At 45.6% G+C, this 26,583-nt stretch overlaps 2 protein-coding genes across 10 annotated transcripts in view; both read left to right on the top strand.

Annotated features, from left to right (window-relative positions):
* The first annotated feature begins 848 nt into the window (after window positions 1-848).
* LOC115344995 (GDNF-inducible zinc finger protein 1-like) lies at window positions 849-23,253 on the top strand. Of its 4 annotated transcripts, none has more exons than XM_041125288.1 (7): window positions 849-873; window positions 15,760-17,067; window positions 18,194-19,132; window positions 20,697-20,791; window positions 21,025-21,192; window positions 21,640-21,797; window positions 22,665-23,253. In XM_041125288.1, the coding sequence occupies exons 2-7, from the start codon at window positions 15,761-15,763 to the stop codon at window positions 22,908-22,910; spliced, it is 2,913 nt and encodes a 970-aa protein (XP_040981222.1). In that variant the 5' UTR covers window positions 849-873; window position 15,760; the 3' UTR covers window positions 22,911-23,253. The 4 variants fall into 4 exon arrangements, with proteins under 4 accessions (XP_040981222.1, XP_029879011.1, XP_029879010.1 ...); XM_030023151.2 differs by lacking the exon at window positions 849-873 and adding an exon at window positions 9,752-9,800 and having other exon boundaries at window positions 15,761-17,067; XM_030023150.2 differs by lacking the exon at window positions 849-873 and adding an exon at window positions 10,240-10,446.
* The window catches only part of GZF1 (GDNF inducible zinc finger protein 1), an 18,965-nt gene continuing 15,076 nt past the window's right edge, over window positions 22,695-26,583 (top strand). Inside the window, exon 1 of one of the 6 annotated variants that reach the window (XM_030023159.2) lies at window positions 22,695-22,806. Coding sequence is in view for 3 of the 6 variants with exons in the window: in XM_041125290.1 (XP_040981224.1) it covers window positions 24,097-24,150 (54 nt within the window). In the remaining 3 variants the exon portion in view is untranslated. The other 5 variants (XM_030023158.2, XM_030023160.2, XM_041125290.1 and 2 more) reach the window with 5 other exon arrangements.

Genomic DNA, 26,583 nt, shown 5'->3' with positions numbered 1-26,583 from the left:
GTCAGAGCCCCAAGACTCTCAGGCTATGCCTGTACTAAGCAATTTAATCATGCTCGAGACCTGTTCTGGGACCAAGGTGGGAGCAGCCTGCATCCATGGCACTAAACTCTCCATTGCCCACGCAGGTGGGCCTCTTGGCATGTCCAAGCCTCATTCCCCTGTTGTTTGGTTTCTAAGCTTTTCTGGCAATTCAGGAAAGGTGGTAATCTCAGATTGCTCCAGTTTTTATCATAATTAATATCTGCAAGAGCAAACAGTCCCATCTACACTGACAGCTCCTGCAGAAGTGGGACATCACTGCAGCTCCACCATGGCTGGAGCAAAGGACCAGGTCTGCCCATTCCCACCCTCCTAGGAGGGCCGGACCTGTCTCCTCATCAAGCAGAACAACATTCTCATTTATTTCCGTTGCTTCTCTTTGCTGTTATTCTATGAGTGAAATAATGAATTATTTCCCATCCAAACATGGAGCCTTGGGGACTGGAGAGGGCAAGGAGGGCTTAGGGGAAAAGCAAAACTCTCTGGGAGGAGTCCAAAAATAACCAATTTGTTAACTTCCAGCACAAAACTTCCCTCCTCCTTTTCTGTGTTTAATGACCATGCTGGGAACAAATATTGATGGTTAAAAGGGGATTAATTGTGTTTTTAATGAGCTTGAACATTCCACTTGCGCAGAAACTGAAGCTTGCTGCGGACCGTGAAGAGATCACGATGTTCCATCAGCATTTTCTGTTAGCGGTGACAAGGACAGATCTCGGCATGGCCCTTCTTCAGGCAGGACAGCTGAAAGGAGCATACAAAGATGGAATAAAAGATGAAAGCAGATGAGAAAACTGCATTGGGCTGATTCTGCATCCAGGAAACCTGAGGCAGGTTTTCACACTAGTGAGGTATTGCAGCTAGACTAAATGCATCATATGCTTCCATTTATATTAGTCTGTTATCTAATTACCCCTACAGGAAACATAAAGCCAATATTATTTAAGTAGTCTAAAGAAGTTTTTCATGTCTCTTTTTTCCGTTTGATATCTGGTAGATAACTATGTCTAGTGCTGTACTGAGAGCTCTTGATACTATCAGAGGAGATACTGCAAATTACAAAATCTCTGGAGTTAGGCTCGACAGATAATTTGATAAACTGTTGAAAACAAAAACAGAGGCTAGAAAGGTATCACTGTTCAGTATCTATGTGAATCATGTATTTAAAAGGCAGGCTTCCTTCCCAGTCCAGCACTGGTAAACATGACGTGCTTCATGAGCAGCCACTGCATGAAACAGCAATTTGTTGCCAAGAGTTCCCGTTGCCTTCTTTGCAGTGCTGCTGTAATTTGCTACAAAATTGTCTCTCTGAAGCAAGAAGCAGTGTGAGAACTCATTTATCTGCAGGTTTACGAGCAGGAAGAGCATTCTCCGAGTCTGACAGCAAACGCTTCTGATCTCCAGTTGCAACTGTGAGATGACAGATCTATCTGATTCAAAGATATCTTGTGTCAATAAAAATTGGGGCTTCCAGGCTGCATCTTCCTGGCGTGTGGCTGGGTGAAGCCCACCAGCCCCACCTGGTGCAGTTTTCCCGAGGCAGCGAATGCAGAGTTGATACTGGTATATAAATGCAGAGTTTATTCTCTGAACCAACTCCAACCCCTGCTCGAGCAGGGTCATCCAGAGCTGGTTTCCAGGACCGTGTCTGGATGGCTTTGGAATATCTCCAAGGATGGAGACTGCACAGCCTCTCTGGACAGCCTGCTTCAGTGTTTGACCACCCTCATAGTGAAAAAAGGAGATTTTTCTCCGACCACCTCCAGGACAAAGTGGCTGGAGCTCAGTGGCCAGCAGCAGGGCTCCCAGAGCCAGGGGAAGACATGGATCACTGCTGAAAGTTTTAACGGGGCAGCTTTCCTTCCAGTGTACCAGCTGAAATGGCTTGCCCTCAACTTCTCCCTCTCTTTCTTTACTGCAGCATCTCCGTCTTCTGGTGTGTCTCCTCTGTGTTGTCTCTTCTTTCCCCGCCCGCAGTGTGCTTGCTTGTTTATTTGTATTTCAAAGTATACGTACCAAGTTTCTTGGATAAAATCCCAGAGCTCCACATGTGGCTACTTGTGCTGACTTTAACCCAGATTTCTGGCCAAAGGAAGAATGTGGTGCTGCACGACCTGGTAGTTATGACCAGGGATTGTCTGCTCCCATGGCAGTGACGGCTTCCCGCCCAGTATTTTGGACACCCACCGCAGAAGGGTTGCTACCTGCTTTGAGGGAGCTGCTCGAAACCCAGAGCAACCCTCAGATGACATTTCAGATGCACTTAGTAGTTAAAGTTCATACCTGCTGTGCCTTGGCAAGTCCTCGAGCACAGGCTTTGTTTTCAGACTGCAAGACACCCTGCATATGTGCTTGCATATTTCCAGGTAGCTGCACCTTCGAGTCCATTCTCACCTCCTCACAGAGATTCAACGGTTGGGCAGTTTACATGCATGTAAATTCATGCAAATGTGCTCTGACAAACAACATCGGTCCATCAGCTCTGACCAAGACACCTTGGTTGTCTTGTGATGGTTTGTTCCCCAGAGCTACTACCAACTGATGTAGGAAAGAGTCATCTTTAGGCCAGCATCCATGCTGGAAAACTGTGGCTACGTTAATGTACAAAACCCATTGACTACAGATGCAGCCTCCAGGAATGCTCCCCATGACCCAAGCTACGCAGCTGGGGTCCGACCTTCACAAACACACAGACAATGACTAATCGTGAAATGTCCAAAAATATTTTGCCAGGAGTTTATTTCTCTGGGCAGCTGCCTTTTGCATGTTTACTCATTGCAGGCAAAGACTCCACGCCCAATCTGGTGATAAAAAGGGCATTTTCTCATCACAGGCGGGGAATAAGCAATAGCAGTTGGAGGTATGAATACACCCACGGCAAAAAGTTCAGAGCCAGATCATAGATCCCTGAAGACACTCAAGTCCAGGACATTGGTTCTACCCCTCCAGAGAAAGCAACCAGATGCAAACCTAAATTTTCATCTTTTTCCAAATAATTTGGATTCTCAGATCATGACGAGGGCCTATCACTATGGAAAATAATCACTGTGGGGAAAAAATACATTATTGCTGTGAAGACAGGAGATGTGTACATATTAAAAAAATGTATAGGCTAACTCAGGTGTCTAAAAGTCAAGGGGCTTCTCTAAGATGATATGGAGGGGACAGACCCTTCCCAGGGGTGCATCTGTTCTTTTGGATGCATTTCTGTCTGCCGTACGTGAAACACCACGGGCTGGCTCACACCAGGGCTGACATGGCGTGGGTACGGGAACATGACTCGAGTCCTTGGCTAAATTAATGGCAGCATTATCATTACAATACTGAATTATGGTCAGAGGCAAGGAAAGAGGCACAATTGCCTTTTTTTTTTTCTTATGGTAGAAAAAGATTGGTTGAGGAAGAGCTGTAGGAAGGTTCCCAGGTCTTGGCTTGCCCCATCATTGCCTGGTCCCAAGCAGGAGCCCACCTTCTAGGGATCCACATTGGCGCACAGCGGGGATTTAGATGCCCGATGTAGCCTGCAGGCACCAGGCGATGCTTTGCTGCTTGACTGGGCTTCACAGGAGGGTTTTGGCACCAATTTCAGCAAGTTTGGGGTCTTGCAAGGCAATGCTGCTTTCTGGGGATCAGGGGAAAATACATCTAGTCAATGCAAAAGAGCCCTTGTCCAATGTATTTGGACTTACTTCTTTTCTTTAAAATTCTCATCTGTCGACAGCTGGGAGCTGGTGGAGTTTGTCTGGCATCACGTTCCTCAAATCGGCAGCTATTTTAATAGAAGTCTTGGTCAAAATAAAGGATGATAACATCAGCAAAGGCTGGGACTGTAAATCTGGCAAGAAATTGCTACTTTCTTGCCATTAAGAATAACTTTGGGTTTTTTGCTTTATTTCTTTTGGCTGAGAGCAAGGTGCTAATATTAATTTATTCTCTGTGATCCTCTGCAATCTATTTGGCCTTATGTAGGAAAAAAAAAAAAGCAGCTTTTTTTTTTCTCCTCTGCTGATTGCGTATTTTTTTATATTTAAGTGCCTGTAACTAAACAGGAGGCAGTTTGTTTCCAAGGGGAGAAAGTGCTAGCATTCTGCAGATATCAGTAGTGTCTGCTAGCCAGAGACTAAACATCATCCACCTGCTTTGTAGATTCTTGACAGAGAAACCAGATCTTTATAACCTTTCACAAAGCCACAAACTCAGCAAACTATTAGAATATAAGCTTGACTGGAAACGTGAAGAGTTACGGAGTTTAAAAAGGGTTTGCATACAGAGCGAAAGCTTGCCTGAGCTCTCCAGAGCTGGATCAGACCTTCAATATTACCTGGAAGGTGACAGAAAATCATATGCTTCCAAAAGCAATTGCTGGTTTTGATGCCTACAGTTTAGCACGGGTTAAAATATTTTGCTTCTCTGGAAGGTATAGAGAGAAACAGAAGTTTACAATGTGCCAAAGGCTTAAATATGTGTAATAAACAAGGGCACGTAACAAACGAGCTGTGCGGGGGATTTATTTGGTAACAAAGGGAAACCATCCGCTGATGTACCTCTTACATTTGGTTTTCCATTGACCTAACAGGCCACTTGTCAACAGCATGGTGTCAGGATTGTAGTGAATTAACTCAAAAGCAGCCCCACCAAAGCTGTGGGAATATATCCTATCACAAATGCCTAAACGCAGGAATGAGCTGCAAAGAAAAATTAGATGGGAAAAGTGCTGCTCTGCAACAGTAATTCACAAGTGAGAACCAAAATCGCAGATGCCCTAATGCCAATCAGGTGATGCTGACCTGGCTCCAAGTTCATTTCTGAAAGACCTTCTCAAATAAGGGTCTTTCCCCAGGCCCTTGACCTCAGTGGGAGTCCTTCCAGTGACTTTTATCGGCTTTGGATGTGTTCCCACATCTGTAACATGAAGTTAATATCAAAACTGTTGGCTCGATAGCACAAGGGAACAAGAAGTGGTGAAAAGAGCTTTTCCCACCACTCCAGTGCACCAGGTACCCTTCTTCACAACCCCTGCACAAAAGCGGGGATCGTTTAGCAGGTTTTTTTCCTTCCTGTGCAGCAGCACCCAAAATTTACTGTATGGGTTAAAGTAAGCCCCATAGCAGGAACGTGCACTAAACTACCTGATAGTCCAATATCAGAAAGGTGACAAACACCGTTACATTTTCCAAGTGACAACTTAGCAAATGATTATTCATCATCTTGGTACCAGACAAAGGCAGACGTTAAGGTCTTCGGCTTTGTAAAGCCACAAGTTCTTGTGATGGAGCCAAGCCTCAGGTAGGAAGGGATCATGATTTTAACCACCCAGTTGAACTGACTCATCTAGCATAGGCTTGGAGAACAACATAGATCTTACACAATCTACATAATTTATACGTTCATAGATTTTTAAAGCTAGGAGGGGCTGTTAGTCCATCTAGTCTGATCTCATTTACCACCAAACAAAAAATGTTATCCAGTCACTGAGTGCAGTTGTGGCTATCTAAATCTTTCCCTCTGGAAGGGCACTTGAAACCATCTGGAGATGAGGAAGTCACTATTACCTTTTGGTCTGCTCCAGTAGCCAGTCTCTCTTCCGTGAAACAAACTGTACCTTGCTGACAATTCAATTTTGCTTGTCTTTAGTATTGTAATATCTCCTTTTTAAGACAAAAAATGCATAAGAACTTTTATCAATTCATATGTTTTTCAAGTGACACCAAGATCTTGGAATTTTTTGCCAGAATATGTATAACTCCTGCTTCTTGAGACTTAACATATAAGCAGCATAAGGGGGAGTATATATGGTATGTTTGATTTGTAGCAAAATCATATGCCAAAATGTATTATGCAGAATAGCATTAGAGGCTAACCAGTACGCAACACTGACATATAGACCAAGAGCCTGCTGTTTGTTTTTCATTAGGATTTTGTCTGGAATTTGCATTTTTAGACTATGCTGAAAGCTCCGTCTCTGTTTTGGGGACAACGCTAAGGTTTGCTGAGTGGTGGCTTGGCTCCCATTCAGGAGAGCTTCAGTTTCATCAGCTCCAAACTTGGGAAAAACGCATTTTGAAGCCCTCTCCTCCTCAAAGGCTCTGCAGACATGTGGTCAGATTCCTCCCGATGTAACGGTCAGTTGAACAGCATGGGGGATGAACTGGTCCACCGCAGGAAACTTCAGATTGGTCTTTTTCTAGCCTTCCCAGAATATTTTCACTCCAGGCTCCTTAAATATTTAACCCACCTTTTTCCTTTCTCCCTGGCAAAGGGGAAGCCCAGCACAGGCCGGGCTCCTGCTGCAAGGCTGTCACGTAAGGATACCCTTCAGAGATCTGCTCCTACCCTGCACAGGTCTGGCAGGCACTCCCTGTCTGCGAATCTACCTGGCAATGCTACCAGCGCACTGGAGTGAGGCAGGGCATCTGGTGGGACCAAGCCCACAAGGTAGTGGGGAAAGGCCAGCAGGAGCTGGTGGTGACCCCGAGCAAAGCTGCGGGGTTAGTTTCTCTGATTGCAAGCACGTTCGAGTCGTTTCGTCTTGCACGTGAAGAGGCCAAGGTTAAGTCAGCAAGCGACCGGCCACAGATTTCTGGGTCCTGGAAAGGATGAGCAGGGCTGCAGTCTGGGCTGCTCTTTCCAAAGTCTGCAGCATCCTCTGGCGGAGCCGCAAGGAAAGGATGGCCGTCCAGGGGAGAGGCACGGTGAGGTTTCATCTTGCATTGCCAGGGCAGGGTTTGGGGCCTCCAATAATGTACCCCAGCTTCGCTCATATGCAACGTGACTGGGAAGAGCCAAAATTGCAAATGCCCTAATGCGAACCAGGTGATGTTGTGTATGGGGAGCTACCCCCTGTGCTCCAGAGAGGAAGAGGCAGCCCAGCAATCAGCCTGGGATTTGGGGACTACATTTCCATTCCTTGCTTTGCTGAAGGTGTCCCGGATGACCTTGGCCAAGCGTCTGCAAATTTCTGACGGTTCAGTGCCGCAGAAGCAGAGCCTGTATCCAGAGTGGAGTAACCGGGCTGGCAGAGCTGCTTCCAAGCTTCTCCCCTTTTCCTGGTCTTAGTCACCACGATCAAAGCCTGAGGTGTTCCTTCACTCCCAGCCAAAGGAAGTACTCAGATAAAATCTGGCTTCCCAGGCTACGATTCTTTCCTGGACTTTGCTATGTTTTGGCTTAAAAGGCAAAATGGGTTGTTGCATACTGTTTTATTACAACAGCCCTGCATCTGGAGCGCTTGCCCCATGCACGGGGCACCCGGGTTCAGCGTCTTAGGATTCAGACACCTCTCTGCTGCCTCCCAACTGTTTTATCCCTCCTGTTGAAACTGTGCAGAAAAGAATTAATGATTCAGAGCAAGTAAGACACCCTTCCATCCCTCTCGCCCCCAGCAATCAGGACAGTCATCAGGGATGAGGGAGATGGGGCTCAATCTTCTGCTCTAGGAAGCCACAGGGTAACATTCACCCCTGAAGTGCATCTGAGCACCCAGGACATTTGGAGAATCAAATTCATCTTCTCTGGCCTGAGAAATAAGACTGGTGGCAGCAGGTAGTGTGAAATCCAGCCTGGAGTCACGCAGCCGCCGGCGTGCCGAAGGAGCGTTGGGAGAATCCCTCCTGGGCAGCTCTGCAAAGATTGACACGCCAATACAACCCAGCGCAACAGTGCTGCCAACTTCTGCAGCAATTCACTCAATCCTTATGAAAGCAAGACTAAATTGGACAGGAGCCTGCACTTCATCTTCTCTCCCAACTCCTCTGGGTGAGAACTGTTGAGCAGACCAGGTTTCCGATAAAGTAAAAGCAAACACCATTCCCTTGTGCTAAGATACAGGAATATTATCCTGACATTTTAGCATGGATCACTCATATTGCTGTTCGTTCTCTCCACTCCTAGAGCTGTGTCTTGACAATAGAAACATTCCCCGAATACAAACAAAATAATCAGGGTTGAAAACCAAATTCATGGTGGAAGCATGCACTCCTCAGTGGGAGCTCTCTCTCAGGCTAGATTTGCCTCTTGGCCTATACGAGTCTAAGCAAGTTGAGTCTGCGCTAGTTATTTTTATTCTAAATATTTTTATTCTGTCTTTCCTATGGTACTCTTGTTTTCACATAAATGTGTGAACATTTTCTAATAACTGGCCAGCAGCCTGGTAATTATAGGATCCAGGCTCAAATTGGTGTGACAGCAGTATAGAAAAGGAAGGTAAATAGCATATTAACTTTCAGTGATATCTGACTCTTCCTGGGTTTTTTTTTGATGGAGGAATTTATTTTACATTACCTCGAGGAATTACAATCATCATCCAACATTTTTACAAGCCATTAAAATTCAAAGATTAAAACCTGCACTTAAGTAAAAAATGTTTCCAGGGAGGAATTTATGTGTCATTCGTCTTGGAAACAAGATTTGTGTGCTTAAGTACTTGGCAGCCCACAGAGTGACTTGTCCCATCCGTTGGCTGTTTAAAATCACTTCACGTGATAAATGACGGCAATACGGGGTCACCAGTGGGAAACAGCGACTCGTCCTGCAGGAACAGCAGTTCTGGCAGATGTGAGGCCCTATTTGTGCTTCTCCTAAGCCCAGATTTACCCCACCAAAGTTCAGACCTTTAAGTTAGTTCCTATAAACCTCTCTCTCAACGCTGGCAATAATCTGCCAGTATCCATACTGGGAGATGGTGAGGAGCTGGATCTAGCTGGCAGAGCAAACTGGGCTAATAGGTAAGTCAAGTCATTTAATGCACCTGAGGAACAAACCCACCGTAGACAGCCATTGGCAACAGCAGCAATTTAACCTGATCAAACACTGAGACACCGTGCTTTGCCAATGTAAAAACAAACTGTTTTGACTTGATTGGAATTTTTTTCAGTTTTGTGGAAGCAGGTAAGCACAAGCCACAAAAATTCATGGATTTCTTTCAAGCAGCTCTTCCTAATGAAGACGTGGATGGAACACGGGAACAACAAAGCTCCCACAGAAATTGTTAATTTTGCTGTAGTCCTGCCTGGAGACGTAGAGAGACATTACTGTACCACACCTGAGTGAACTGAGCCTGGTAGCCACCTTGAATCGGTTTTCAGGTCTGGGGCCCTGAAACCTGATCTGCTGTGAGACTGGAGCAAAGCTGGCTTGCCTGCTCACAGGAAAAGCCCTTGTCGCACAACTCGCACAGAGACCCGAGATTTTCTTCTGCCCGAGGTGGCTACCTGCCACGAAATAAATCTATGGGCTGGCCTATGTGAATAGGCACAAGCAAGGCCTGGCACCCTGTGATATTCCTGACCGCGGGCCTCTGCTTGCAGGGGGGAGATGCTGCAGTTTCTTGAAAGAAAGTAACTAAGAGCGTAGCAGGAGGCACTCCAAGTAACGGGGAAAAACTGACCCCTGCCTGCAATTTTGAGGAATTTTGAGGGCTTCGTCAGGAGACCGTGCTCAGCAGCGCCTCTCCTCAAGGAGCGTGGGAACACCAGCTGCGCGGGCCCCCTGCCCGCGCCCAAGATGGCCGCCCACTCCTGCCCCGCCGCCTCCCTCACTCAAGATGGCTGCAAAAGGCAGGCGGCTGATGTGCCGAAGCCGCGGCGGCCATGTTGTTTTCGGGCAGCAGAGCCCTGCCAAGCGGGCCTCCCCTCCGCCGTACCATTCCGCTGACGAGGGGGGGCCGGGGGGGGGGAGCGGTGGTATCGCCCGGGGGCGGTGCCCGGGCGGGAGGAGCGCGGCGGGCGCGGCTGAGGCGGGAGCGGGGCGTCCCGCCTGGCAGGGTAAGGGCGGGCGGGGGCCGTGGGGGCGCGGGGCCGGGCAGCGGGGAGGCACTCCCGGGAGCTGCCGGGAGGCCGGGGAGGGGGTCCGGCTACTACTGCTACAGCTACCACCACCACCCTGCCTGGCGGGAGGGTGACTGCCACCCGTGGGGCGCAGGCCGGGCCTCGACGCCTCACGAGCGGGCATGGCGGCGGCGAGGCCTCACCCGGGATCGGGGCGTGGGGCGGCCTTGCGGTGTCCCTGGGGAGGTGACCTGTCCCCCTGCGCGGGTGGCGGGTGACAGCCGGCCTGCCTGCCTCACGTCTCCGCATCGGTGGTGTTCAGATGTCCGGCCGCCTGCCGTGCCGTGAGGAGAGTCGCACTCTTGTCAAGCACGGGGAGAGATGTCTTAGGCTTCTGATTTCCTCGCAGGGCTGAGGGGTGAGCTGTGCGTGCTGCAGGCCGTTACGCGCGTAGAAATCTGTTGGCCGCGCAAAGTAAATGGTAAAAACTAGAAGACGGTTGCAACTGCGTTTTGTCAGTGGTGTGAGGAATAACATAGTGCGGTATCTTTAAGATAGGATTGCGTGAGTGCTGTTCCACCTGTAAAGTGTGGTCAGCCTTGATTTTTCTCATGTGAGCAGCATTTCCAGCTGTGTCTCGAAGGTAATGTACTTGTTTTTTAGTAAGGCAGAAATCAAAGTTCATTTAAAAAAAAAAGACCCAAACAACTTTAAATGACTCTTGGAGGAGTTTGTCCAGCAGCGTGCTGGAGGTTAAATTGGGATGCTCTGGATGGCAATTCCTCAGCTTACCCAGCAGTGTACAAATGGGCCAGAAACTGTGGCAGGAGAGGTGCTATTGTTGTTACTGTTAGCTTGGTGTCCTGATGTACCTAACTTTATGTATCTGCATCATGTGGGAATTTATGTAAATGAGCTTAATTTTCCAGATGATTAATACAGTTGAGTAACTCCAGCTGTTATTTATGCCCTCATAATGCTCTTTTTCACCTATGTTAGCTTATTGTCTCACTGCTATTAATGTATTTTTATCACCACAATCCATCTTTAAGAGAGGCAAATGTTATCTGATTTTACAGGAAAAAACAAAGCAAAAATCAGAAAAAATATCATAGGTATAGGTCATTTAAGGACTGAAGCTAGGTCTTGTGCATCTGTGGCAATGAGTCTAATTGCCCTTTACTTGGGGCAGTTTATGTGCTCTTAAATATTCTGCCTGTTGTACTGCAGTTCTGGTTGTTTAGTCTGATCTCTTGAGCAGTTCATTTTATTGGTCAGGATCTGGGGTGTTGTACTGCTGTTACGATCTACCCATGTTGGTCTTATTTTGCCAAGTGGTAGCCCAGGCATCAAGAGGAGCAATTACATGCTCTTACACCATACTAGTACTTCAAAGAGATATTTGGGCAGTTTCTGCAGAGGATAAAGGTGATCAAGTAAGAGCATATCAGGGCTCTTGCCCTCTCCCCCCCAACCCCCCAGCACCCTAACACCATCAATATTTCAAGGGTTCTCATTTTGATCACTGTCGGGGCCCTTTGTTGTACATGTACATGCAGCTATTGAGAGTTTAACGGAACCCCTCCTGGGAAAATAAGTTAAGGAAGAATTTCCTCCTCGCTTCTCTGGAGAGAAACTGAAGATCTAATTGAAAAGGATTGGGGAAAGTCAAGCAACCAAAAGATTATGTATACTTTGCAAAAAGCAGGGCATATTTATGTGAAACAGCAGATTTTTTTAGAAGTACGCAATTCAATTTCTTCGACCTACTGGGTTTTTCTCCCCCAGATACTTGGGTGTATAAATCAGTGTACCTTCACTGTCTTCACTTCAAAAGGGCTATACCGTATCACACCAGTTAATGCTTTGGCCCGTAGAAATTGCAAAGTAGATGTGAACAGTGAAAGTCCAAGAAACAATGATGTTTTAGAAATATTTACTCTCCTTCCTACAAATGTCTTCATTTATTGTACTAATTATCCTGAATTAGAGAGCTGTTATTGGCTGTGTCATTGCATCATTAAAAAAAAAGCGCTATAGCACAGAGCAAATATAAATCTCTTCTTGGAGGCTGGAAGCCACTGTTAGGCTCTATTTTTTAAAACAGTTGTACTTATTCCAGTGGCCTTATCAGGAGCTGCAATTGAATTGAAATACCTTTTGGCTTTTGCAGTGGTTCTGTTAGATTAATTATGTTTTCTGTAAATCTTGCATAGATGCAAATTCTTTAAAGTATTTATTCCCTTATTAGCGGGCAAAAAGCTGAAAGAAGTTACAAACAAACCTGTAAAATGCAGTATGTGGAAAAAATGTTGCTTTCATTTAAATCTTCCCATTGAAGTCAGTGTCTTGGAGACTAGCAGCTTGCTGTTTTCAGAAGTAGCTTCAGGATACAGCAGAATGATGTCTATTAGGGCTGTTAACCTCTAACCAGCTCCTTTTTACTTCCTGTTCTCCTAAGCGGTAACAGGTTCATGATGACCCGCAGTGATCAGTGGTATCTTTCTCCCAGTGGGCTGTGAACCTTGCCGCCTCCCAGGAGCAACTCCAAGAGGGTTTCTGAGGGTGTGAGAAAATAGCAGAGGGGTTGTGGAGCAGCTGAGCATGCTCCTCATGCTGCACTGCACTTTTTCCGCCTTCTTGACTGTCCTGTGTCGTGGCTTGGGAGCTTGTTCTGCCTGGTTAGGGTGGTGTGTTTGCAGTGGAGCAGAAGACAGGAGTGCCGATCGTTTTGAGATTTGGGCTGGATAGAGCGCTGGAAAGTGAAAGAGATGGGATGCAGCTCTGGGAGTCCTTGGTTTATGGATGCAGCTGGGAGCGAAAGTTAGGATTATGAAGACCAGGGTGCCCTGTGTTCATAAATGGAGGGATAGAATTAAACCTATTAGTGATGTTACCATTATTTTTCCTATTCGATTACTGGTGGTTATTTCAAGCCAACGTTAACCTGCAATTAGAACTTATGTCCTTCTCTTTGATTCAATAACTGGGTGACTTACTGCAACATTTGTCATCCTCATTCCTGTTGCTGTGGATGGGAGTCCCTCAAGAATCTTCTCTTGTCATTAAGTGTTAATGAAGTGTAAAGAGTAAGGAGAAAATGACTTTCCTAATCCATTGGGGATAAGAAGCTGCTTCCTTACCCTCAAAATGAAAGCAAAATATTTGGAAATCTTCTATTACCTCAACTTTTTTTGAGGAAAAAGAAAATAACCTTATATACTGTTTTATACCCCTGAAACACTGTGTTCTACTCTCAATCTCGTGAAACTGTAAAACATGAAAACAAACTGTATACAACACCACTTCAGAAAACTGAAGACCAATTTCCTTTCCCAATGGTAACAAAAAGTACAGTCTCATTTTTTCTGAAGAAAAAAATTTGTGAAAATGGATTCATTTGGGACATTTTTCATTGGGAAGTCATTTCAGTAAACCATTTCTGGGCTGATTTAATCTAGAACCAGCTGAACTAAAGAGATGATGTTGGAACGTACCTCTCCATTTGGCTTAGTATCAGATATTAGTGTTAGCAGAGCTCACATGGGAGCACGTATCGAGAATTTATCACAGATGGGGATCTTAAAAAGGAGGAGGAGGAAATTAGCACATGCTCTGCTCATTGATTTCTTTAAGCGCTACTGATCAGTGAGCTTTGCAATGCTGGGGTCAGTTCTGCACCGAAATGAAGAAGGATATCCTGTTGGAAAACATTAAGAAGGGCAAACCCAGGGACAGATTAAGTGGAAGCTTTTGTGAATTTGTGGACTGAATTTAGTGTTAACCTCTGGATCTGCGCTTCTTCCTGCAGCCTGCAAGTGTGCCGTAGGAGCTGTTAGGAATATGTCTCCACATAGCTGGTGATCACTGGTAGGGAATAGTTGGCAGATATTGACTTGGGAGCATTTTAAAGATGCCTGCTGGCCAGAATTCATAAGGCAGTGACTGTGATAATTATCATACATTTGCAGGAGTCTGGATGTGAGCAGTCCTTTCCTGATAGAATTTAGACAATGCTATTTTGCACATACCACCCCCCCCCCCCCCCCCCCCAGTTTCTAGCTTCTATGGGATGTTTCAACACATAGTTTGTCTTTTTCTTCTAGTTACTTTTCCTAAGTATTTTTCCTGTAGTAATATTTTTGTTTTCTTTTTTCTGAGTAAACATCTTTGAACTTGCTAGCAGTGAGGAGGTTCTGCACCAGCTAGGTGAGAAGGCCGAGATCCCAAGCAGTCCCATTGATTGGAGTGGCACTTCTCCCAGGAGCATATCGAGTACTCAGGATCAAACCCCGAATTAAGTACAAATATTTGAGGTTCTGCATAACTCAAATTTACAGACACTTTCTATCTAGTAGAAATCCTGTCTATTTCCTACAAACACAGGAGTACACATTCCAGTGGCACATAATGGGGTCATTAGAAAATCAGTTTAAACCTTTAAATGCAGTTTTTAAAACATTATTTGGGGTGTCACAAGCATTGAATGACTTATGCCTTGCAGATTAGAAGATGATTATCCTCTGCCGTGCTTGCTGCAGTAGCTTGTACTAGGAAGAGTATTCTCAAAGCTATCTCTTAAGCTTGCTATTCAAACCTATTCACTCTAGGCTATGTATTGTGTTTGACTTCCTGGTACTTTAAATTGAAGACACATTTGTCTTCTTAATCAGACAGTTTATATCTGCCAGGAATGTATTTAATATAATGTCAAACATAATTTAGATGAGAAGTGAAAGTACAGTTTGGTGTCATTTTCTGCCAACCATTATTACTGTGAGAGGGAAGCACAGCAAGCCAAGCTTAAACGGAGCCTTTAAGCAATAACAAATTGATTCGTCTGTTTATTTTGGCCTAATGTTTTTCCCTTGGTTACAAAGCTGTTGTAAGCATGTGCTAAACAACAGACATTTAAAAATTATGCTAGATCAGGAATATCAGCTTAGAGGATCAGATCAGAGCATCCAAAGGCCTCAGTAAGGTTGACAGCATTGTTGTTGTCCTTTATGGGCAAGGGTAAATGAGACTTTTTGTTCCAGCGGTGTAGGTGTCATATGCGGGTTGAGACAGGAAAGCCACAGAGTTCTCAGGCATCGGATTTACTCTAATAATAGCTAGTGTCTGCCTCTAGAGCTGGTGGGGAAGTGCAACTTGTTCTTTCTGAAAATGTCAAAATGTCAGAAAACTTCTGACCCCTCTGTTGATTGAGAAGGAGCAGTTTTGAAATATTTTTCAAATAAAACACTATTACCTTTTCAAAAAATCTGTAGCTATTTCTAGATAGGTAGTTTGTCCCTGTATATTATTTAAGTGGCCAAATACAATAGAAGCTTACTAACTATCATTATTAACCCCTAGGCCTGATTGTTTACTTGGGGAAAAAAAACAGAAACAAAATTGAATGAGATTCAAAGATTTATCCCCCTGCTTTGGCACAAGGGGCTGCTGGGGGCAGCGAGTGGAGCTTGGTACGGGACTGTGAAAACACAGGCTCTATTTCAACACCAGCCTGGAAGCAATCGGAAGTGAAGTGACTTGCTATGCTTCAGTTCCCCCTTTGTACAAGAGTGGGGAAAGATGCTTGTTTCTGCCATAAACTGGTGTGACCTCTACTGTTGAAAAATGCTTGTATGAAGAGTGTTTTATTATTAAGCTGGGCCAGTCATGTTAATCGTATTCTTTTACTGTTGCCATCTGTGCTACAGAATATTTGCTTTGAAGGATTATTCTAGAGCGTAAATCTAAGTCTGTGCCTCATAAACCAAGTGTATTTGCTGATGATGGTTGCGTTGATAGAAGCAACCTTGAGGTCTTTGCCACATCTTGTAAATTAGGAATTAGGACATGGATCTCCACTGAGCTTTTTGTGTAAGTGATTGATGTCATATATGAATGAAAAGATAGCTCATGGAAGAGGAAGAGCAAGCACTCAAACATTTGTCTGTTTTTCTGGCAGGATGGAGAAAAAGAAAATTCTAATGAAATCCAAGGTTGCTGCTCCTAACCTCCTGAGGGCCCTACATTCTCTGTACCAGTTCGGTCACCTCTGTGACGTGACAGTTCACACACAACATCTCGGAATTCAGGAGGAGTTTCTGGTTCACAAAGCTGTCTTGGCAGCTTCCAGCAACTATTTCAAGGGGCTTTTCCTGCATGATGAGATGCTGGACACCAAGAATTGCACAGTGACTCTACAAGATATTTACACAGAAGAGTTCACCTCCTTCCTGGAGTTTGTTTACACTGCAGAAGTGGAGATTGAAGCAGAAAAACTGCAACGGATGAAAGAAATAGCTGAAAGACTTGAATGCAAGGATTTGCTTGACATTTGTGAAGAAGTGAAAGCAGAGGGCAGGAAGGGGTTAGATCTGAGCCTCCATCTGAAAGGTCAGCTGTGTGAAAATGGTGCACCACAGTGGACTCGCATCCAGCAAGAGGAGGACCACAAACTGAGTAACTCTTCCCAAGTTGTGGCAATACCCATGCAGAGGAAACTTTGGGATAGGCAAAAACATAAGAAGTTGCTGGCTGGCTACGATCTCATTGAAGGCCAGCCAGCAAGCCTGGAGCAAGGGGACACCGCTTTTCCAGACCCAAAATCCAGGACCGCAAAGCTACCAAAATGTAACAAGACAGATACCAGAAACAGACTCAGCATGGATATCGTTAGTCTGGAAAACAAGAACAGTCATTCTCTCCTAAGTCAGACTGAGTCAAAGAAAGCCTGTGTAGTAATTAGGAACACTCTGCCTGAGCAGTGGGAAGATGAAAACAGTTTAATTTCCAAATTTGCCAGTAAAACAGAACGTAGGAAATCACCGCGGCATGTGGCCAAAGTCTTGCCGCAGATTGCGTGTGAGAAGTGCGACGAATCATTCCGTGTTATCAAGCAGTACCAGTCACACATGGAGCTCAGGCATGCCGTTAATCTGGCTGTCAAGTACAGCTGCAACGCATGTGAGCAGCTTTTCTCCACTCACCAGAACCTCCGGCAGCACCACCTCACTGTTCATAGTGATGAGCGGGGCTTCTCCTGTGTGTTTTGTGACAAGAGGTTTAAGCGCCAGAAGGACATAAACGACCATATCCGCAGGGTGCATGAGAAGAAGCGGGATCCCCAGGCCTGCCCGTACTGCGACAAGGTCATCAGTTCCAAGTGTGGCCTGACAGTCCACATACGAACACACACCGGGGAGAAACCTTATAAATGTGAACGCTGCCCCGCCAGCTTTGCTCAGAGGTCTGCTTACAATACTCACGTAAGGTACAGCATTCTCTGTGTGTGTGTCCATGCGCGCGCAGGAAAATGTGTTTTCTTTCTGGGCGCCAGGGTAAAAGCATTCCTGAAGTCCTCGCTGCTTTAATTCCAGAATTCCTTGGATCTGATCACAAGTGTGTCGAAATCAGGACAGATTTTTTTCACTTGACCTCATCAAGCTCTCAGTCCAGATTACTGGATTGACGTCTCCCAGACTGGGAATTTAGGTGAACGTTTCCTGTTGAATCAAAGGGGACTTGTGCAGCCATATCTCTTAGGTGATTTTGGAAGCCTCAGGTTTGGGTTTTTAAATAGGAGCCTGAAAAGAATCGGCATCTGTTTAAAATGCACAAGAAAATGCCCATTTCATAAACGTCAGGGCAGTGTGGTGCTTTTTAGTATGGTTTTTGTCAGCCAAATACCCTGCGTGTTGTTTTGCTGGGTAGTGTGAGCTTCCAGATAGACTTACTGAGTGCTGCTTGACTGTAAACAAGATGTTGAAAATGCGCAGTAGTTTCCAGATCTGCAAAAGCCACCGTACATGTCAAACATCTCCATACCCTGCCTGTGTGATACAGGAGATATGTGGTTTACTACTGGATTTCAGCTTCCCTTTTTAAAAAATGTCAACATTTGCTTGTAGTTCAGTCCAGTAGCAGAAGAAACAATCCAGATGTGTAGCAAGTGCAATGACGTAGCTTGTTCCACACACTGAGTAGTGATGAGTAGAGTTAACTGCTGCAGTTGATGGCTTACGAGGGCATCTGTTTTGTTTTTCCATATAGACATTTAATCTATATTTCCCTTGTTTTATGTCCATAATTTCTTACCCTGTCCAGCATGGTCTTGGAGGAAAATGTACAGTCCATCCTATGTTACTAGTCAGATGACAAATACATATACTTGAGGGGCTCCATCCTTGATGAACTGAGAGCTTTTAATTTTCTTTAATTATCTGGTCCAACTCTACATAAAATTTCCCTGTTGTTTGGCTCTCCAAACATGCTGTTAATTTCTTAAATGGTGTGAAGAACAATTAAAAGGAAACAACTCTTCCTCCAGGGCAAACATGTCCAAATTGAAACAATTAAACTTATTGAAGTTGTGCCCTGTTGTTTGTTTATTTTAACAGAAAAATCCATGAGTCTGGGCAAGAGAGGAAACTTATGCCTGTCTATTGGATGGTAGTTCCAGCTGCGCATAGACCAAACGCAACAACCTGTGACAAAGATCCTGACAGAGAGATGTGGGATGTGACATCGGAGGCTGAACGACGAAAGTGTGCGAGGCACGAAGAGGCCATGAGTCGTAAGGAAGAACCCGGGGGTTCCTCTGTTACCGAAGCAGACTGCAGCACTGAGCAAGAAGAACAGAAGCGGAAATACAAGGAAGCTGAAGCAAGAAGGGAAAAAATGAGTGAAGGAGAGAATGAAGATGAAGGTGAAATGAGCGTGAAGGGCGAGGAGGAGGTAGATTACGAAGCGGGGTATTCAGAAGTTGAAGATAGTAGAGATAATGAGGAGGTCTGTACTGAGGAGGATGATGAGGATGATGAATGCTCTAATGAGAAGGATGTTGAAGAACGTGAATCAGGTGAAGGGTTTAAAATAAAGAAGGTAAATAAAAGCAGGGTGAATAAGAAATCTGCCTATGTAATAAGATGCGATAAGTGTAATGAGCAGTTTGTTTCCCGGAAAAAGTATGTGGATCACTGCAGAGATGTCCATCAGTGCTTGCCTGGTAAAGTCTATCAGTGTGACATCTGCAGCAAGTCGTTTGCTAGTTACAACAGCTGGAAGGAGCATCGAGCCTGTGTGCACACTGAAGAAAGGCAGTTTGCCTGCACCCTTTGCAATGCTACTTTTAAAAGAAAGAGAGATGTGAGGACACATTATATGCGGAAGCATGAAGGCAGAGTCAAACGCCCTCTCTGCTCTGTTTGTGGGAAGATCCTCAGCTCCCGAACAGCACTAGTGTTTCATATGCGGACGCATACAGGAGAAAAACCTTATGAATGTGGCATTTGTCATTCAAAATTTGCTCAGCCATCGCAGCTTAAGATCCATACCAGGTCAGCCTACAGTACTGCTTCTCCCGTTACCGCTCCCTGCATGCCCAGTGTACTTCAGCACTTCTTTTTCCTCTTCTGACTTCCCAGTTCTGAGTCAGTTCTCCTTGTGTGTCCTTATAACAGGAACACTGGGATATGATTTGTTCTGTAGTATCTGTGATTAATTCTTTTACGTAAAGGCTTTGTCTGCAGCTGGTCATTGCATCAGTTTTGGTAGGGATTTTGAAACAGATGCTCTATCCGAACTTGTAAGCAAAAGCCAGTCATTTGAGACAGTCTTCAAAATAAGATGATGGCCTTCACCGATAAAAAGTAGCATAGGCTGAAGAATTAGTCAAGGACCTCAGAGACCTAGATGCTGAGCCCTGCTCGCTCTTTATCACTCCGAGCAAGTCATTTAGTGTGGGATTTCATTTCTTGTATGCAGTACAAAAGCTGGACTTCTCATCTAGGCTCCCACTGTAGTCATTGGAGCTAGACTGGATGAATTGCTCTCCAGTGATGTCTGTCTTAAATGTGTCCTCTTCCCGGAGAGGGTGAATCATCCCATGGAATTTCCCATCTTTCTCCAAACAGGGAGCATAGCAGATAGCTTATAAGAGGAGGTTAACTGTTGGAGGGCTAGAAGAAATGAGAGAAATGCCACTACTAGAGACTGTGGACCCATACAATGGGGACAGTAGTTTTCTTCCGTCTCCTAAGTGTTCTGACAGTGATTTAAAAAATTGTGAGGTATACTGATTCAGGACCAGCAAAACATCTGAAATGTCAAGATAATCTCTGTCAGTAGAAACGCAGCAGAGCTGCGCCACATGTGACATGTGGTATGACTGCAACAAAACAGTGACTTGGGGGCTTTATGTTGGGTAACTGGCTGTCTCATATTTGCAGCATTTTGCCCAACAGCTCAAAATTACGCGTACTTTTCCACATCTTACTATCTGGGTTGGAATAAGGAAAGTCAGCACAATGATAAGACCAAACATTGGGCTCGGACTTTCTCTGATTGGAGCTAGTTTAAAGTCAGATGTTCAGCATGCATTTGGAAGCACTGCTTGCCTGACTTTCTTTGGTGGTGCCTTTTGTCTTAAAAATGGGAATATCCTGCCAGCTAAAGTTTGCAGGCCAGAGGACATGAGGCTGAGGGATTGCAGAAGCCAAGAATGTGGCCCACAATGTCCCAAGAGATCTGCTGCTGGCATTGTGCTGGGGACAATCTGGATGCACTTTCAGTCTCTAGCAGAGCAGCAGCTTGTTGTCTTCCTTGCTTTCTCCCTTCCGATGCTGATACTATGAGCTATAACCTGTGGAAGAGAGGTGGATTTTGTAGGGCCTGAGAGTGAGGAAAAGCTAAACCTTAAATGGGAATTTTAGTGCTTTAGTGTAGCACCTACACTGGCAAACGCACCATTTCCTGAGTGAGCTGAATGTGCTTTTTTCCACTTCATTTAAAAAATGAAGTATGCTGCCTGTAGTGTGTAGAACGTAATTTCAAATATGTTATTTTAAGAATGTACTACAAGAGCTAATTTATTAATAGTCATTTGTGTTCCACTTCATTTAGATCCCATACAGGGGAAAAGCCATATATTTGCGAGGACTGTGGGGCTTGCTTTGCTGATAAAGGCAAACTGACTGGCCACAAAAGGACCCACACAGGTAGGCATTAAATACTTCTGTTCTTTCCACCTGGTTTCTCCCATTGCCTCCCTTTATACTGCTAGAAATTGCTAGTTGGGATTTGAAGAAGGTGCACGCTTTTTTTTGTAACTCGCAGAAGAGACTTTGAGTACCAGGAAGGAACACTAGGGATAGAAAGACATCTGAAAACCAGCTTTGAAGTACAAAATTGTGCTGAAAGAATTCGGAATGTCTTTTTCTCTTTACTTCAGGAGAGCGCCTATTTAAGTGCGATGTGTGTGGAAAACATTTTGCCACCAATGAGTATTTAAAATGCCACAAACGATGCCACATGGGTGCTAAGCCCTACAAGTGCGAGGTTTGTGGGAAGGCGTTTGGACTGAGAGCCTCGCTAGCCCAGCACAGTAACGTCCATGCAGGTAATGAAACAAACTATTCAGGGCTGGGAAAATAAGTGGCACTGGAAGCTTGGATCTGAAGTACTTTCCAGGTTGGACGGTGACATTTTGTTTCAGAACCACTTTTATAAGCTCCTTGAATTAAGTGAATGAGGAGAAGCAGGGCTCATACTGATCCCAACTTGTTCAGCAAGGCGCTGCTGAAGGATGTTGGAGCAGAGAGCAGCTGTAGTTGCTGCTGTTCCCCTTGCAAGATCAGGGAGCTGTTCTTAGGCTTTCCCTCGCAGCCAAGAAGTGTTTATCACATAAACCAGGGCCCCCAAGCACGTATCTCCTTTGTACACTACTTTAGCAATACTGATCTTTTAAAAATTCCTTATGCTTTTTCTCTGCTGCAATCGGGCCCAAAAGAACCTGCCTTCTAACTCTGTGCTTCCCGTTGGTTGGGGGCTTTTTTGTTGTTTTTAGAGACCCGTCCATATTTCTGCGAACAGTGCGGGAAAACGTTCACCCAACAGGGCGCTCTCCGGCGCCACCAGCGTATTCACACTGGGGAAAAGCCGTACAAGTGCAGAGCTTGCGAGAGAACCTTCACGGACATGTCCACCTTGCGCAGACACGTGTCGGTACGCTGCCCCTCCGGTGTCTCTGTGGCAGGCAGACTGCAGTGGTGACTTTTAGCTACTGAGTGAAGTTTCTTTGCTTAATGAGGGCTCACATTGGTGCTTAAGTTCTGATCTTTATTAAAAAAAATTGCGGAAGAATGACTATTAGGGTTGGGGAATTGATCTACCTTCTACAGACAGCTTTTAAAAAATATATTTCTGAAGTGTGCAGAGTTTTCCTCAGTCCAACAGCACAGCAGCTCCCACTGCTGGCTGTCAAACCAGTCATCTCCCAACTTGTTCTGTTGTCTTCAAAAGGAAAATCTAATCTTAGTGGTTATTTAAAATGCTTATTACTGATTGAATCCTTTTCTTAAAAAACGAACGGTGCTGCATTTTATGTTACTACAGTCTCTGCAGTCTTTTAAGCCTCTTAAGCAGAGGCCATAACATGATGGTTTATAACATCTTCGTGTTGCAGATGAATATGATTTTATGTGTTTCCAGTGTTGCGATATGCCGAAACATGGATTGCTGAGCTTAGCTGTTTTCGGAGCCCTTCAGGTCCCTGAAGTGACTGCTAAAACAGAACATAAGGGTTTTTTCCAATTACAAGTTTTTAAGTTAATGTTTGCCTGTATGCTAAAACTCTAGCTTCTTTTGGAAGCGTTCCATGACAGCGGAGCCAGAAAATCAGTGCAGAGTTGGCAAAACAGACTTGTTCTTGCGTTTCAGAGTTCAGCTTTTGCATTTGAGTGCAGGATCACAGACTTAAACCCGATACTATTTGATTTTGCACTGGATTAAGTGTTCAGTTATTAAAGTTACTGTTAGGAAAAAAAATCAGATAAAATTGTTGTTCCCCCCCCCCCCCTTTTTTTTTCCTAGATTCATGACCGCAGTGTTCACTGGAGAAGTTTCTTAATAGATCTTACAACCAAAAAAGACCATAATTGGTCCAAAATAGAAACATTCTCAGAAGCCTGTATGGGTGAAGACTCCGCGCCGGAAATTTGGTCGGTTGACCAAGGTAAACTTTATAAACCAGAAAGCGTTGTTCTTAAAAAAGCAGAACATGTGCCATCTAGTGCTAGTAACGCAGAAGACGCCGATTGCTCCCTCGCATACTTATAACGTCAGCTATCGCCAGGAAACTGCACAGTCTCTCCGAATTATCTCAAATATTGGTGGCGGTGGCCCCGTGATGCTCTGTGTCGCCTTTACGCGGGTGAGCTGTAAACTAGTTCTAGGCGTTGCAGTCAGAGAAGGGGGGTGTATTCCTGCTTCAGAGTATTTGTGCCAGTTAGATTTTTAGATCTGTACAGAGCTTTATTTTTTACAGAGCGCTGGACGCGTCGGAGAGCCTCTCTTCGTGAGAGCTTGTACAGGTTTGCGTGCTGTCGCTGTACGTCACTGCTTTGTTTTGTAATAAAGGTGCGCTCGTAACGTAAGTGACCACCCGTCCCGTCACGGGTTCCTTGGCACGGATTTGACTGCAGAAAACTCGTCAATTCGGTACGAATAAAACCCGGTGGCGCCCGAGGGGTGGGCGCGGCTGCCGCCCCGTTTCCTAGCGACGCCCGTCGCACCGCCGGACGCCACTTCCTGCGCGTCACGGCCGCGCCTGCGCCTTCCCGCGGTCGTTGTCAGGGCGAGGGGCGGGGCTACCGAGGGGCAGCCCTTCCGGCCGCCGCCCGGAGGCTGTGCGGTGAGGCGCGGCCCGGCCCGGCCCGGCCCGCTCCGCTCCGGTTGCGGGGCTGCCTGGTGAGTGCGGGGGCAGGCGGGGCCCTTCCCCCCCCCCCCCCCCTCCGCGTGCTGCCGCAGGCGGGGGGCGGCGGTGGGTCTGGCCCCGGCCCCCCCCGCCCCGCCCCGGCGGCCTCGCTGCCTCCCTCCTCTCCCTCCCTCAGCCGGTGCCCGTTACCCTTCCCCTCACAGCCGGCTGGCCGCTGTGGCCATCGGCGCGGCGGCCGTTGCGCCGGGAGCTGCTCTCCGCCCTGCCCCCGCCGTGGGGAGGTAGCGGGACCTGCTCCCAGCGTTCCCGTGTCATCCACGGCCCCTTCTGAAGGGGAGAGGGAGCCGGTGTGGGGGATCTGCTCTCAGCAGGGAGGTCAGTAGCCCCATCGCTGTGTCCGAGGTGTGGGCGTCTTCTCCCTGTTACCCCTTCGCTCTTCTGGCCGGGGAGAGGTGTGCGTGTGGGCTGTAGCCCGTCCCCAGGCCCATCTTCGGGCCGCCGTGGCGAGCAGGGGTGGCCGAGGAAGAAGCCTGCTGAGGAGGAGGAGGAGGAGGGCGGCTGGCCTTGCCGTGTGAGCTGTGGGGAGACATGTGGCGATGCCCCATCCTCTTTCTGTGGAGGAGTCTCCTGGCCTGGGCTGGGGTCAGTGTGCATCTCTGAAAGGCCCTGCGCTCTCACAGGGGCTGCCAGCTCTTCGTGGAGTGCTCCAGCCTGTCATCTAAAAGTCGTGCTGGGCATTCGCTGCAGTGTGCTGTCCTTCGCTTCGCAGGTTTAGCTTCTGCTTCAGCCCTGTGGACTGTGCCTGTTGTTGTGGTGCCATTATTGTAGCTTCAATAGTTGGAGCGATCCTGAATGAGGCAGGTTGGTACCTAGCAGTAATGTCTCTTACTAGACCGCGTGGAATTGTTGGTGCAGAAGAACAGACAAGCTTGTGGGTCCACAAGCACTTCTGTTACACCTAGCCGGCTCTTTTTGTCTCTTTTCAGCTAGTTTTGCCTCTGGAAGGGGACACATGCATGGTGTATAATGAGTGACCTTATTCAAGAATTGCTTTTATTTGAATCTCAGCTCTACAGGCTAGTCCTAGTGAGCAGGCTCAGTTTGCAGATTTTCAGGCCTTGTCTTTTTTAAGATTAATATATCATACTTCTGTTGAAGATGTTCTGCCAGCCCAGTGCTCAGCAGCTCGGTATACTTGCTGCAGGAGTGGCAATGAAAAGCCTTCACAGCGCAATGTATCTTACTGCATGTGTTGGATTGCTTCTCCTCTGAACAAATTCCAAACCAGCGGAAGGCTAGCGATGAGAGCGAGCGATCCGTTTTCACAGTGGCTTTTGATTCTGCAAATACTAGGGTGGGAAGAGCAAGACGTTTTTGCTTTGCAGCCTTAAGAAAAAAGGAATTGGCACAGTGTGTCTGTTAACGCACGTGTCTGTGGTCAGCTCCTGAAACGAACAGCTTGCTGAGTACGGTTATGAGCTCGTTCACCCCAGCGGGAGAAGTCTGTGGTTTGGGTTCTTGTTTCCGGCTGGGGATCGCTGTTGTCTACGTGTGACCGCAGCTTTTGCTGTGTGCTCAAATGGAAAATAGATGGGTAGTTGTGAAATAACATGATAAGTAGTTTGAAAATAATTGTATTGGGGGAAAAAAAATTAGGTTTTGATATAATTGATTATTTCAGATAAAGTGTTCAATGAGTCTTTGCTTAATTCACCCTCAAATACTTGGAGTGCCAGTGTGTCGTATAACTGGGAGGAAAAAAATAGCAGGGTGACTATGGAGAAAGGCAACCAGAGTTTAAACATCATCTTTTATCCTTATTTATAAGACTCAGCCTTTCAGTCAGGAGTCAAATCATGTCATTCTCATTCATATAAAATTTCTATCAAAACTAAAGCGTAGCATTGGGTGTTGCTTGTAAAAGTGGACAATGTTTTGAGATGCTTGTGGAGTTCTGAGCTGGCGCAGGCAATTCTTTGTCGCCTACCTGGGTCTTTTGTTTTAGGTGTAGTAAGCGTAACTCGGTAACAGTGAGGTTTAGGTATTCATTAGAATAATGTTAGCGGAGCTATTTAAATCTTAATAATAAAAGTTTACTGAGCTGAAGATTCAAAGGTTAGGAAATAGGAAGGGTTTGGTTCTGAGGATAATCTTTTTCTGCAGGATCTAAGGTAGGGGTTTGGGTGCCCATGGTGGATTGTGTTCCCTGTTCTCCCACTTGCTTTTTGCATGAGGTTGGGGAAACAATTCTACTTCCCTTGGGTCTTGTCTGCCTTATTTGTAAACTCCTTGGGGCAGGGGCTTCCTGTGGCTTTTTACCTTATGTAGGATTAAGTCCATGAAGCATTCATTTTACACGGCTACTAATAATCTCCATGAGTCTGTGTATTTTGTAGCTCTCCATTTTACAGTTTTTTGAAAATATTTTATCAAAACTGTTCTGATAGAAAATCGTATTGGGATGCGAGTCTAACTTTTGGGTTGTTGAAATGAGTATGGACTAAAATTTGAGTTTATAGCTCTATGGGAGGAGAAAGAGTCTCTCTTTCTGATCCTTACTGTTATATTAATATGAATTTTGTTCCATTTGTACACTTTTTATTTGTCTTTCTGAGCAAGATTTCTAGTGTCCCGTGTGTAAAAGACTGTAAGTCTACTGTACCTGAGTATGTACAGTGAAAAGAAACCTTAGTTAACTCTAAGGCAGTGGGAAGAAATTCTTCAGATTCGAAACACATGTGTACTTAGTTGTTAGGAACACAGTGAAACTCAGTAGATTGCAGGGCGGGATGTTGCTCAGAGTGCCTTCAAAGTTTATAGAAAAATTGTTTGTTCTGGGATGAAACATTTTTTAAAAAAAACAACACCTCAGTTCTTTTGAGAACTTGAAGCAGCTTAAAACATGACTTGGAAATGCGGCATAACCTAAATGGTTGTGGAAATGGTGAAGCCCTTGTAAGGCTACGAATGGGCATTCAAAATTTAGCGGCTGTAAGTGCATTTTGAGTGATGAATTTTTTTAAAAAAGAAAACACTTTGAGGAAGTTTTATGATTCCTTGGGTTTACAGTTCGAG

This window comes from Aquila chrysaetos, chromosome 8 (genome assembly GCF_900496995.4).
Source record: "Aquila chrysaetos chrysaetos chromosome 8, bAquChr1.4, whole genome shotgun sequence".
In the NCBI taxonomy this organism is placed as follows: Eukaryota; Metazoa; Chordata; class Aves; order Accipitriformes; family Accipitridae; genus Aquila; species Aquila chrysaetos.
The sequence above is the reverse complement of the archived record's forward strand: the minus strand, read 5'-3'. Positions and strand labels throughout refer to the sequence as shown.

Coding starts and splice junctions, on each gene's coding strand:
- LOC115344995 (XM_041125288.1), top strand. CDS start 15,761: ATGGAGAAAAAGAAAATTCTAATGAAATCCAAGGTTGCTGCTCCTAAC. Junction 17,068..18,193: donor GCTTACAATACTCACGTAAG/GTACAGCATTCT, acceptor TTATTTTAACAG/AAAAATCCATGAGTCTGGGC. Junction 21,798..22,664: donor CCTTGCGCAGACACGTGTCG/GTACGCTGCCCC, acceptor TTTTTTTCCTAG/ATTCATGACCGCAGTGTTCA.